Source organism: Hippichthys cyanospilos, chromosome 15, assembly GCF_059441005.1.
Source record: "Hippichthys cyanospilos isolate Australia breed blue-spotted pipefish chromosome 15, RoL_Hcya_1.0, whole genome shotgun sequence".
Lineage (NCBI taxonomy): Eukaryota > Metazoa > Chordata > Actinopteri > Syngnathiformes > Syngnathidae > Hippichthys > Hippichthys cyanospilos.
In genome coordinates this window covers 8316076-8330842 of record NC_142383.1, presented here as the reverse complement: position 1 = coordinate 8330842, position 14767 = coordinate 8316076, and the positions used below count along the sequence as shown (strand labels likewise).

At 36.2% G+C, this 14767-nt stretch overlaps 1 protein-coding gene across 1 annotated transcript; it reads left to right on the top strand.

Moving 5' to 3' along the window:
• Nucleotides 1-1039: 1039 nt before the first annotated feature.
• On the top strand, nt 1040-9635 carry cplx4a (complexin 4a). The gene is made up of 3 exons (XM_088435664.1): nt 1040-1397; nt 4222-4309; nt 8048-9635. Exons 1-3 carry the CDS (start codon nt 1234-1236, stop codon nt 8273-8275), a joined length of 480 nt encoding a protein of 159 aa, XP_088291790.1. The 5' UTR covers nt 1040-1233; the 3' UTR covers nt 8276-9635.
• The last annotated feature ends 5132 nt before the right edge of the window (nt 9636-14767 follow it).

Genomic DNA, 14767 nt, shown 5'->3' with positions numbered 1-14767 from the left:
AACAGAAGATGAAAAATTGCCGCTGCGTTTGACTTGATAATCTTTCTGATATGTACACAACAGGTATCCAGGATGAGGAAAAAAAAATGCCTTGAGCATTTGTTTGAACAAAGCTACTCGAATCACCCCTTCATGATCTACCACCATATAAAACTTGACAAGTTGTGACAAAGTGACTGGGAACAAATGCCCTAAAAAAAATGAAAGCAACTGCAAGCTGAATGATCTGCCCCCACACAATTAATCTTACCTCCTTCGCAAAATTTGCACACGACTAGTTTAGGGTGGTCGTTTCAATCCATACGTCAAATCTATCAATACTTAATAAAAAGTGAGAGTTCAAATCCACCTCGCTCCGGCTTTCCTGTGTGGAGTTTGCATGTTCTCCCCAAGCCCGCGTGGGTTCTCTCCGAGCACTTCCTCCCACACTCCAGAAACATGCATGGCAGGTGTATTGGACGTACTGAATTGTCCTAAGGTGTGATTGGGTGCGTAAATTCTTGTTCATCTCTGTGTGCCCTGCAATTAACTGGCAACCATCAGGGTGTCTGAAGCCAGCTGGGATAGGCGCCAGCAAGCCTTGTGACCTGAAATGTCAACTATTGAAACTAAACCTTGATTTCGACCAGGAATCATTTGGTGTTTGCCGACTGAAGCTCTCAGTGGCTCATTTGTGTAATGATGATGATGGAAGCGCCAAACCCTCCCTCCCTCCCTCCTCTCTCCCACCTGTCAGTTATCCTTTCTCTTTCAAACAACAGCACGGCATGGAGAAAGGCTCCAGCCGGGATAAACGCGACGCGTAATCCCACCTCTCCCCTTGCCGTAGCGCCGGACGTAGCCCTCTAATTTAATAAAGCGGCCGTATCGCGCTCCATCTCGAATTTTGTTTACAAAATATGCTTTTGTTGCACAATCAATTAAAAACACGCAAACGCTCTGAAGGGCCCGCTTGATTTAAAAATAGATGGGAAACAGGACATCTGTCTTTTAGCGTAGTGGGAGCCAGGGAGGATTTAATCCAGATTATGGCCGAAGCACACAACCTTGTGTGTAAGTGTGTGAGAGATCGTGTGTGTTTGTTGCTTGTCGTCAGTGCATCCTCGGCCGCATAGACAGGCAGCAGGTTAGCTCGACGGCTACCGGGGAGCTGAAGAAAACCGGAGCGGAGAAAGCCACCCGACCCATTTTCCTCGTTCCTCGGCCCCCCGAAACAACGACCAAAAAGTCCCCATGGCTTTCTTAATCAAGAGCATGATCGGGAACCCGCTTTCGGGAATGGGCCTGGGCGGCGGCGGAGACAAGGAGGAGGAGGCCACCCCCTCGGACCCGGCCAAGGCGGCGGGCATGACGCGCGAGGAGTACGAGGAGTACCAGAAACAGTTGGTCGAGGAGAAGTAAGTCCAGGCCTCCATTTTGGATTAGCGCCGGTTGACCTTGAAAAATCGCTTGTCCAGCGCCATCTCACATTGATTGGAGTAAATACTTACTTAACAAGTGTTCACCGCTACAAGATTTTATACACGATGGGAAGAATAAACATTAACTTTCTTCATGCATCTGATCGATAATCTGCCTTAATCTGGCATTTTAGTTCATTTTTTTCCGTCCAAAATGGAATTTAACGTCATCATTTGAGTGAAGTATTCATAGTGGATTCAATTCGGTTGTAAAAAATTGTCATTTTATGAATAAATGCCACATTTGGACTAATAATCTCAATTGATTCTAACATGGCATTTCATTTGATTATTTTTTTGAATGAAATGAATACATATGATTTAATAATTTTTTTACACAGAAAGTGGAGAATTTTATATAGGGTATGTATACTCATCTTGTTCAGGCATCATGTTGTGATTTAGTGCTGTACTATAATCAAGATTATGTTTTAATCTGTGATTTTGTTTGGATGTTTTTGCCGTCCTGGAAGACATTTAAATTTCTGATTTGAATAAATGACTCAAAACGGATTCAGTTGGTTGCATGTCAATCAGTTGTGAAAATACTTCATTTTTAAATGTGCATTCTGAAGAAATGTGGCAAATGCCTTAATTCATCTGCTTTACTACAACCTTTCATGTCATGAGTTTTTTATATTGCAAAGAAAAATTAAATTCCCGTCTAAAATGAAGTTAGCAGTTTTCACCCAGAAAATAAGTAGTTTTTTTTTTTAATATAAAGTAGGAATATTTACTTGTCCAAGCATCGGTAATCAGCCTTTATCTAACTTTTTATATAAACGTTTTTGCAAATTTGGATGACATTTAATGTCATAATACTTTTTAGTAAAATTACACAATTGTTAATGTGTAAAATTAAGTCTCAAACATAGTGTCATTCAAACAAACTTGTTTAGAAGCATATCGCCACCAAAAATGTGCATGTTTGTAATAGGTATTTTGAAATAATGTGTTTGTGAAGAGGCGGGTTGGTGTGTGGGGGTTGTTTCCCGCAGCATGAAGCAAATCCTACAACCCAAATTACATAACGGGATTAAACAGCCTCTCTTGTTTTTTTTTTTTTTTAAAGATCAGATATTGTAAACCAAATAAATTAACACATCTTTTTCAACTTGTAGAAAGTCCTCTGAGAGCCTAAATTTATGACAAAATATGAAGCTTCAATCAAAAATAAATGTATTATAATTATGATATACACGATGAATATGCAGGTTACATTTTTGCAGGGTTTTAATAACTGTTTTTCTGACATTTTGACAAGGTGCCCAACACATTAAGAACAAAGCAAACATGTCTGCTGCGTACTTTGTATGCGTTTGGCTGCATTTCAAATGTGCTGCACCCAGTCTAGTCTCATAATGCCAATCTATAATTGGGTGAGGCTAAAGTACTCACCTCAAAGAAACTTTGAAACAGTCAAACATTGAAACAAGCAACTTTGCATTTCTTGCAGGGAACGCAGGGAGGTGGAAGATCACCGTTGGACAATATCCTCCCGATAGCCAGCCTATTCATGTGTGTCCACTGTAGTGGACATTGGTTTTTGCCCATTAAGTGCCAGAGTGACAGCCTGGTCTTTCTAATGAAGTCTCATAAAATTAACTGTCTTCCTGAGACAAAATGGACGGAAATGAAAAGGCTGGTTCCAAGGAGGAAATACAGTACCCGCTCAACATTGCATGGAACTGCCAATGTGGCAAATACATGTTTTTTTTAATAGCAAATACGTGAAAACATGCTTGAAAACATAGTTATAGCCTACATACTTGCAAGTGTGTTCTAATACATTTCAACACATTTGCATACATGTTTAAACGTACTTGCAAACACATTCAAACGTACTTGTATGCTAATTGCTAAAAACGTAGCATTTTTTCCAAAAATGCCACGCAGTATGAACTTGCAAATGTTGATTCCTCAAAAATCAACAGTGCACCGTATTAATTTGGCATCTTTAATTCGGATTAATTTGTGTTCACTTTCAATTTTTTGTCTGAAAAATACAGCAATTTACATGTGTCTGCAAATGATTGCACAAGAGCAAAAAATATCATCAAAAATGATTGCATATCAGCAAAAAATATCATCAAAAATGATTGCATATCAGCAAAAAATATCATTACTATTAAGGCTAAATCTGAAATTAAAGTTGAATAAAGTTAGCCTTAAATGCTGTACTGCGGCCCATATATGGAGATTTCCCAAAATAGACCTACCCAGTGTACTAAAAATATGATCATATTTCAGAATGTTTTCAAGTACAATGCTTGAAATGATAACTATTACTTTTGATTTGGCAATAAATATTAGCATCCAATTTTGTGATTCTAAACTCGTCGTCATTGCCGATGGATAAGATAAATGTTTTACTTCTAAATGGCAGATTAAATGAGATATTTGCAGCAAGTGATACATTTTTATTCTTCTATACATGCCTTCGATGTTTAGTAGAATAAGTAACTCATTCAATGCCAGCCCAGGAAAAATGGACGTCTATAGCCGTCATTGGCAACCATTGAGTTAATGGATGGATGAAAAAAAACAATAAAGGACGGAACATTTTTCAGATTTGATGATCTTCGATCAGCTTTCATGAACTTTTCACTGCCAGCCCAATTAAAATGGATTTTTGACTTCTATAGCTTTCAATGCCTGTCAGAGAGTTTTTATTTTCATTGTTAGCCCAGTAAAAAAAAAGTATGGATTATTTGTTCGTGTTCAACGAATGACTTATTCCAAACAAATGAATGTGTTTCAGGATGGAGAGAGATGCCGATTTCTTGCACAAGAAGGCTGAGAGGGCAACGCTGAGGGTGTGCCTCAGGGAAAAGTACAGGCTGCCAAAGGTAAGCTTTAAATTTAGCAAAATATGTTTATTAAAAAGCATGTAGATGGTTTTTATTATCTATATATTCCAGTTAAAATTAAAAGGAAAAACAGGTTTGGAACTCTCAACTGAAAAAAAATCAAACATCCCTTTCATTTGCTGTTGTTTTTTTAAACTAAATAAAATAAAGTAAAAATCAAATAAACCATATCAATAATCATCAAAAATGTCAATCTCTTTATCAAAAAAAAAACTTATTTTCTCTTAAAAAGTTCCACTTTTGGATTACCTCACATCCATCATATCAGTTTTTAACCAAAAAATAAATATTAAATATATATATATATATATATATATATATATATATATATATATATATATATATATATATATATATATATATATATATATGTAATCACATCAGTCAGATTTTTTTTCATTAATCAGACAAAACAAAAATCCAGCACAAATATTGTTATGCACTTGTTAATTTGAATCTACAGTATCTGACGGAGACCATCAATCCATTCATCGGGAATGAGATATTTCTGATAATCGTTTGTGAAAATAACGCTATCGGAAAAGAGACAAGTGATGGTGATTAGAAGGGGAGGTACAAAGCGTGTCACCAGATTAGTCGGAAGGTGTTGACCTTTCGTAAAAGCCAAAAATCCACTGAGCAGAGATCCCAGGATCACTTGGTACCGCATCAGTCCATGTGATCGGACTACTCCTACTTCGTATTTTCCAGACACAGGAAATAAAAGGACTATTAGAGAACATCTAGTAGCCATGGCGGGAGCACAAAAGGTACGTTGTTTAGAATTTAAATAGAGCTTCTAATGAACCATTTAGAGAAGACTCCATTTAAAAAGTGTGAATTTAATTCTTGCTCGTGACCTTGTCTGCTTTTGTGAGTTTACGGGGAAAAAAAAAAAAACAATGGCCGCTCTGTGGCCTTTTAAAGCACATCCGTGTATAAATCCAATTATTACGCTCTAATGATGTTTACATTGTACAAACAATGACAAAGGCCACCCTGTCTTTATTTAAAGCGAAATACATTTGCAGCATCGCGACAATAGTAAAAGCATACAATGGGATTCATTCTTGGAAACGAGAAGGGGACGGTTAGCTTGAAGAGGTAAATACTTTCACTGAATAACAGGAAGTTGTTGTCCGTCTTATGGCATTAGCGTCTCGTGCGATTCTGTGGATGTTATCTTTAGACTGCTGGCCGCGGATTATCCCCATCATTGGACCTTAAAGTCACATGACCCCGCCCGCGCAGGCATGATCATCTCAACAAAATTAGAGCTTTTATTTTGAAATCCAACATGCCTCAACGCCACCCAAAATATATTTTGCGTGTTTAAAAAATAAAAATAGTCACAATATTTGGAATTACAAGACATCCAATCTTATCGAGTGTCGGGTTTTTCAACCCTGGTGGCCTTATGCTACAAATGATGGAAATTCCTTATTGATTAAATCTAATACACATATATTTTAAACCAGTGGTCCCCAACCCCCGTTCCGATCAACTCATACCGGGCCGCGTGGGCTGCACCCGAAATAATGTTTTGGAGATGATTTAGTTTAACAGTTCATATGTTAATTTTCCAAGTATCCTAGATGTAACAAGTAATCTATGCCATAAATTTAATTTTTTTGAAAAAAACAACAACTTTGATTTATGCATTTATCATTTATACAAACTGTTTTAAATAATTAAAGTAATTAAAACTTGTTTTAGTTCATTAAAAAAAAATACTCAGTGTCTCCATATTGTGTGAGTAAATCCGTAGGGTTTTTTTTTTTATCCCAATTCTACAATTTGAAAACAAGTATCCTCACCTATTTTCTCTATCAAACAAGAAATTGATTTTGTTGTTGTTGTAATAAAAATCAGATTAAGAAAAATCTTTTCAACTGCTACTCCTACGTATTTTTACACATATTATAGTAATACAGTATCGCGGATTAAGATTCACCCACTTGTTTACATGGGATCTAATCTTACATTCGATCAATTCAATCTTGTGGCGCTCTCATCACTTGGAGAAAAACATCATGCTAATCCGGTAAAATGTTGTTTACCTTACTCGTGAGAGTTCACTGGAATTCAGAAGGCTGTTGTGTACAAAAGGTTTGAGTAAAATGTGTTTGAATGAAAGCTTTTTGGGTAAGACAAAAACATCTGCCTTTGAAAGAACTCAGATGACAGTCGATGAAGAGGAAACTCTGTCAAGGCCGAACAATCTGAACTTAAATACGCCTTGAATTCACAAGTAGTACAGAGTGTACGTCACAAATTTGTCCAGATTTCAGATTTTGCAAGATGACTGAAAATAAATGTTGTAGTTCTAACACATATATAAATTGCACAGTATGTTTAATTCCCCTGATAAAGTACAGCACTGTGTATCTTTTCAACAAAAGAAAATTGGATTCTTACCTCAATATATTTCAAGCAGGAATGATTTCATTCACTCAAATATTTTACATTGCAAAAACACTTCTCTGGTTCAAACTGATTTTTTTGTTACACAACTAGATCATACCAAAGTGAACGATCAAACTAGTTACCGTATAATAATAATTAACTCCTAAGCCACTTTGGCTATTGAAATGACAATAGATAAAACTGGAATAAAAATCATCATTTGAATTTTACCTGAATTTTCTTTCTTTTTTCTTTTTTTATACAATGATCAGACACAGTAAAATACATGAAAAGTCAAAGAATTTCTTTTTTTTCCTCCCCAATTCACTGTAAATTCTCTCTTTTCCTTAATGGCCACAAAGTTTTGAGAAAATTGCCAAAACAATTTTCACAACATAGCAAAAATGATCAGATATTTTTGAACTAAAAACAAACATACTATTTGTCAATTTGCACCATTCCAGTTATGCTGACTACGAAAGTGTGGAGCTGCCATCGTGGAGCAAAATTTTGTAAAGATTCAGATTTCTTTTTGGGATTGTCACCAAAACAAACTCCTTCGGATCACAACTTTCATTTGCCAGGAAGTTTATGATTATAAACTATCCGCACCATTAAGAGATAAATGTGCTAAATCTTTAAACGTCTTTTTCTAAAATAAATAAATAAAAAAAGGGGGATTTCAAGTTGGCCACCATCAAAGTGCTGAAAATTTGTCATTTTTTTGTTGAGGGAATTGAGTGTACCTGATCTCTGAAAACAAATCTCAGTCACAAGTGTGTTTGATGGTGATTAAAAGTACGAGCTGGCTGCATTCTTTTCCCCATAATGCAACCAGCAATTGACATGCAATTGCACAAATTTAACAAAAGTTTCTTTTTGTATTTGACTTATTAGTCATTTTTCATTCTTTTGTCACTACGACTGTTGACTATTTTTTCACATAATGCCATTGGGTATGCCCAATGCGCAATTCAACACAGTGTGGCACTGTGAAAAAAAATGTTTTTAGCATTTAGGCCTCAATCAAACATATTTACAAGTATGCTTGGACCTATATGCAGGTAAATTCAACTATATTTTGAATAAAAAAAATATTTATTCCATGTCTGCATCTCCAGGCTTCTATGGAACACACACACACAATAAACTGGACACTTGATCATAGACAGAACAGTTGCGTTATTGCATAATTTTTTAAGAATATAAAAGTGGAAAAAAGTCCGGCTAAATTTTCAGGAACTCTGCTGAAAAAAAGTCAATTGTTTGTATGCAACCTCAAATTGAAAGATTTTATGTTGTTTGTTGCAGAGCGAGCAGGACGAGAACATGATCGAGATGGCCGGCGATGACGTGGACGTGCCCGAGGAGTTGCTCAAGATGGTGGACGAGGACGCCACAGAGGAAGAGGGCAAGGACTCCATTATGGGCCAGATTCAGAACTTGCAGAACATGGACATGGACCAGCTGAAGGAGAAGGCCTCGGCCACCGTAACCGAGCTTAAGACCAAAGCTGAGGAGAAGTGCGTTGTCATGTGAGGGAACCAAGAAAGAAGAAGCTAAAAAAATAAGCCACCGTTGGAATTGTTTTTGCAAAGCTATCAGAACCAACGAAGCCTCAGCTAGCGAGATGACTTCCGCCAGGGCTCAACTGTTAACATTTTTCCATCATTTTGTTAACTAGCATGCTACTTTCTGGTTCTCAAAAAGATATGCATACCCATGCGATTCAATCAATTAAAAATATATCTTATACCTGCGCTTTTATCCAGATCCTCACCAAAATGAATTGTAAACTCCGTGGGATTTGTTTTTGTTAGCCTAATCCCGCTATCTGTCCTACTATTAACTGTTATGATGTATGTTGTTTCCAAAATGAATATAATTTTGTTTTGATGTTAAAACAACGAAGGTAGTGGTGCTCCAAAGCATTTTGCATTGTATTGTATATGTTCATTTTAATTATTGACAATTTTAATTTGACGTCGATTTTTAAGATCGCAGCCAGCTGCCTTGATTGCCAAAACAATCCAAAAACCCAAAAATACAAATATCATTTAAATACCTACGATATCAATACAGCTCTATGATAAAAGGTACTTTGAATGTGGAAAAATATGAATTTCTTGAGTTTTAACAAGCTCTGAGAGTTTCCTTGATTCAAAATTGTGACAACATAAAATGTTAACCAAACCTAAAACTAATAAAGACTGACTAGATTTCAGGGAATAAAACAATTTCATCAATAATAATAAACCCTGGGTGCCCCAATGTATCTGTAAAGACCTTTCTGTTGTTTTTCTCGTTAGATTTAAAGAATTAATTAGCCTCTTTGTTTCATTATCAAGCAATATATGGAAAAAAAAAACAACAAAAAAAACCCTTCCAAATCCAGCAACTCACTTCAAAAGATGCAAATACAACATGGGCCAAAAAATTAAAAATTATGTTTGATCAGAAGTGTCCTGACTTTCAATAAAGACTTAAAAAAAAAAAGCGAGAGATCCCCACTGCATGTATCCCCATCCGCACACCACTTCAATATTCTTTAATGATCACATGACTTTACAATTTTCTTTCTGTTATTCATGTAAAAAAAAAGTGAGGCTGTTATACTCTTAAAAGTGTGTTTGCAGCCTTTTGAAGATGTGTGTTCCCTTTCACTTCAATGGTCATGCTAGGTTGTAATTTTGTATGTGGTGTTTGAGTTGAGCTGTCTAGAGATTGTATGTCTTCAATGCAATACAGGCACTTGTTATAACCTTTATTCACATACATTTGAAATAAAAAGTATATATATAAATAATAATATTTGCAACACTGCAGGACTGCACAATGTGAGTAAATAAATAACGTATATATTGAGGTGTGGAAACAAATAAAGGTGTATTATGCAGTATTTTGGGGTTTCGGCTGCTTTATTATTTGCATTTTGATTTGATGTCTATTGAGGATGTCACAATATTTGTTTGGAAAAAAAATGCCTTACTATACATGGTGTTTTTTTTTTTTTTATCAATTTAAAATGATACGCCTTCATTTACATGACCTCTTTTTTCTCAAAGAAAAACACCTCTCCCAAAAAAAGCCTTTACTACACAGTGTTGTTTTTTAAATGCCTTACTATTCATGACCATTTTCTTAAGAAAAAAAAACCCTCAATAGTCTTTATTGAAGAAAGATAAAATGTCCATACTATACATTGTGTTTTTTTGTAAAAAAACAAACAAACAAACAAACAAAAAAAACAGTCATTTTTTTCTGAAAAACAAAACAAAAAGAAAAGCCTACATATACATGGTCTTGTTTTGTTTGCAAAAAATATGCCTCACTATACTTGGTTGTTATTTTGCAAAAAAAAAAAACAACAACAAAGAAAACACCTCACTACACTTGGTTGTGTTATTTCCATTATTCAAAAAAAAAAAAAAAACTAACTAACAAACAAAAACGTTTTAATATACATAGACGTTATTTTGCAACAAAAAAAATTTAAAAACAGTACTTAACATATAGTACTTGACTGATCTCTACCTCTTACAATACATAAAAATAAAATGGATTATTTATTTACCTATTTTTTAACGCCTTTTATCAATTGTCTTTTTGGTGGAAAAAATGCCTTACTATATATATATATATATATATATATATATATATATATATATATATATATATATATATATATATATATATATATATATATATATGGTTGTGTTTTTTTATGTCTTACTAGTTACTGTGCAAAAAAATAATCCCTTTTTCACCTTATACATGGTTATCAAAAATATAGATATATATATTTTTTTTTATAAATGAACAGATGAATGTGAGAGAAGAAGCTTCTGGATGAAGGGAAAATTGATAAGACTATTCCATGATTGCATTATGTTTGACCGAACATGCTATGATCACGTTTCAAATACTTGATTGGATTTTGCAATACATTGAAAAGATGGCACCACACAGATGATCAAAATAAGAGCGATTAATACCTGGTGGAGGATGGTTTTAATTTAATTGGGCATTATCCAAACACTTGACAACGAGGGGATGATTAGGGGTTAGTTGTGATAGAGGGAGGCTTGGGGAGGGACAAAGGGCGGGGGTGACAAGAGTTTCACAGCAAGTTTGAGCGGCTGTGGATTTGCAGTCTGAAGATTAACATTTAATAGGATCACACGGGCCCAGTTTGTCCAATGCACCCCGCCCACTCCATCTATCCATCCATCTATGCGTGTTATTATTTTTACTAAACGTGTGACCTGTGACTTCTCAAAGCTCCCCATTAAAGTCCTTATGAAATGATCAATCTTGTGGGATAAACACAAGATTCTTTGGAAATAATATTAGGCATACTTGCACTATCCAATGATGTTTTTTTAAGCCATATATAATATGGTTCCCCAACAGTGTTATGAAGAGAAATTATGTGTTTATTCATATCTTTACATACAGTGTTCATTCATTTTTGTGATTAATGGGGACCGAAAATCCCCTGCAAAATAAAACCCACTAAGTCGGACCGCTCTCCACCCCGCAGGTGACTACCAGAATTTTTAAATGTAAAAAGTATTTTTACTTTACATGTCTGAGATGAATTTACAGTAGTACATATTTACTTAAATCTTTCATTATTAAACCCTATAAAATAACTTTGCTGTTCTCCCTTCCCGTTTCCATTCCTAGGTTGTAATCGGGGAACACGGAGAGCCGGAGTCGCCCTGGAACATTTGACCAAGAGTGAAGGCCAGCTGACCAGACATAATAACAAGAAAACAAAGTGTGGTCCAAGTACCATCGTCAACAGTCACCAGCTTGAACATGACTGGCCAGCCAATCTGTCAAGCAGATCACATGCACTCCTTATAAGACACGCGATCGGCCCCCGTGTGACATCGACCAATAAAGGCAGGAGTTGTCCTCGGATTTTGCCCAGGAGATGTAATCCACTGGATGGATGGATATGTACATATGTATACCATTATTCCCCAAATATAAGGCACACTTTTTTCCCAAAAACGTATTTGTTAATTCATTTTCAATAAAAGAAGCAAGCAGACTGAACCAACGTCCGAGTCCATCCTTGTTCACACACAAGAATGTTACTAAAATCGAGACGATCGTATAAAAGTTATGATGTCTCAAAACACTTAATTTAACCAGCAACAAATATGAAACTTATGGATAAGAACACTAGAATATATGAAGAGTTTCATAAAATGAGATTGATTCTGTTTTGCTATGGTGTTTACATTGTTGCAAAAGTCGGTGTATCTTATACACGGTAACATAAAAAATACCAGAATTTGACAGCAAAATTAAGGGTGCATCTTGTACACAGGTGCAGCTAATATTTGGCGAATTACAGAAATTCCTCTGAAAAAGTTTCCATGTGGAATAACAGAAATGTTCATATCAGGCCCTAATATAAACATTAAATCTTAAACCTTTTTTTTTTTTGGGGGGGGGGGGGGTGCAACACCGATTTGTTAACAAAATTATTTTCCACATCCAAATGATATCTTTAAGAACATATTTTGCTACTTGCTGTCGACTGAAACTACAAATGCTCAAGTCTCAGGTAACGGGCAAACATGGCTCACCTGTTCCCTAGGTTTGGTCACGTGACATTCAGGAGCTGAGTCGTAGCTGGCCGTTACCTGAGCCCTGAGCATGTGATGTCATTTACTGTTGATAGCAAGAAGCAAAATGTTCTAAGGTATTATTTGTACATGAAAAATAATTCAGTCATCAAACTAGTTGACAAAATGTTGACAATGTTTGAATAAATTTAGAATCCCTTTAATTTTGTGGTTTTGCATGGTGAAATTTTTTGTTTTGCATGATGGAAGGCCCAAAATCTTATAGTCTCATTTGTTGGAACTTTGTAATATCATTAGCATGTCCAGAATATACAAGATTTCTTTATTCCTTGAGAGAATGGAAGCTTTTTGAGTCATTGTTTTACTTTCACCACAAGCAATAAATAAATTAAAGCAGCAAAAAGGAAGTTGCACTGACCCCGTGTCGTTAATTAGCATCTCTTCCCCCTCCTCCTCTCGCTAGCCGACAAAGGATGAGGTCACCTTGTGCAATTAGGAAAAGCTAAATAGTTTTAGGGGGTTTTAACTCTTTTGAGCAACATATGTAATCCCCCTTTAAGCGGGATTACCACACTGCTGTCAATCTTTGTTTGCTCCTAAATGGTGATCGCTGAAAATTGTCTTTCTTGTGTGGTTCTTGGGGTGACTGACCCCGCACTTAAATTGTAGGTTTATTTAATGGATCAGAAGGGGGAAAATTAAAGCTATTCTTGAGGTGAGTGTGCAATGGAGTGGGACAGGCGGTTCAGTGGTCAGAGATGCCGCCAGACCATTTTTAATAGAGGAAAGTTACAAGCAGGTGTGATGATGTAACAGCCAATCAAAACGGCATGTCATGACACTTGAACTTTCAAAACAAAAATTACACTTCTGGGTACGATGCAAGAGCCTGCCAGCTGCTGCCGCGACTTATCAATATAGTCATTAAAGAGTGTAGTATATTGAGTTTTTTTTTACAATAATACATAACTATGTTCAGAATTCCATGCCAATGTATGACTAAAAAGTGAAGTGTGTAGAGAGAGGGGAGGGGGAGGGGGGGTGATGTCTGCTCTAAAAAAACACATCATCCTTCTCACTATGTATGTAATATTAATAGTGGCCAGAGGTGGCGTCAAAAAAAACAAAGATAAAGCACAAACATATGAACTGTTAAACAAAATCCTCTCCAAAACAGTACTTCGGGTGCAGCCCACGCGGCCCGGTACCGGTTGATCCACGGACCGGGGGTTGGGGACCACTGATTTGAGGCACAGGCTGTATGTTGTGGCCACCAAAACAAACAAGCAGCCTTCCTGTGTTTTTTGTTGTTGTTGTCAAATGTGTTGCAGTAACAATCAAGTTATGTCACAAACAGCCCTCAATGTGAATAATTGACTTACGTCTCACTACATCGGGGTTCAGTTATTGCAGTTTCACTCTATAGTGAATTTTCATTTATGATCATAACTTTTTCTATTGCAGGTTTACATTCACATTTTCTTGCAATTATTCTTGCTTTTTAGTCAGACCAGTAAAAAAATAGCATTTGACTTTTATTAAAAAAAAAAAACAACCTTTATAACAAGGATTTATATTTAGAACCATTTGTATCAAAATATTTCTTCAAATGTTTCCTCCTGCCAAGTCAGACCAGGCAAAAAAAAAAGGTTTCGTTTTTATGTTTTTTTTTTTTTCAACAAACTAAAAAACGGTTACCAAAAACAAAAAAAAGTTCACTCTTCTTCCCGGATCTTGGTTACTGCGGGGATTTTTTGTAAACATAACCCGCGAAAAACGAGGGAACAAACACTTTACTGTGCTTGCCTAAATAGGTAGGAGGATGGTGTCTAAATAAATCACCTCGAAGGGGGCTGGGGATTATATGGGGGTACACTTCACGGTGCGTTCGTTTACTTTTTTGAGGGGCGTCGTTGATATTTGGGAAGCTTTTTGAGATTTTTCGTGATAAAGGTCTATATACTGTAAATAAAACTGACTTGACATAGTCTTCTATCTCCACCAGAATGACACAAGGGTTCACATAAATTCTGATCTGAAATTGAGGGTGAAAGGCTGCAGCAAGGTTGTCTATTCTTGCTTTTCACTGCACCAACCACACCCGCCCAACTAACGAGACCTCCTCCATTCAGTTTGGCAACACTATTTGGATGAAATATTAAGCTGGCAATCCTGGCAAGAAATCTTGTAATTATGATTTTGCTGTACCTTAATCTGCAAGCCTAATCTTCCCTCTTTTTTCCTCGCTTCGAGACTGACATGAACATGACATCTGGAGGAGTGGAAAGATGGTTTTAAGATTGATGTAAGTAGGTTTTACACGTGCCCCCCATCACACTAAAAGCCGACACGCCCCCCATATGCGTGACGTCAGAAAAGCGAGCAGGTGGGGTGGGAGGCGTTGGTTTAAAAACCGAGGGTGCCC

Excerpts from the sequence above, each read along its gene's own strand:
- cplx4a (XM_088435664.1), top strand. The coding sequence starts at position 1,234 with ATGGCTTTCTTAATCAAGAGCATGATCGGGAACCCGCTTTCGGGAATG. Across the intron at positions 1,398-4,221 it reads AAACAGTTGGTCGAGGAGAA|GATGGAGAGAGATGCCGATT; the intron begins GTAAGTCCAGGC and ends AATGTGTTTCAG. Across the intron at positions 4,310-8,047 it reads AAAAGTACAGGCTGCCAAAG|AGCGAGCAGGACGAGAACAT; the intron begins GTAAGCTTTAAA and ends TGTTTGTTGCAG.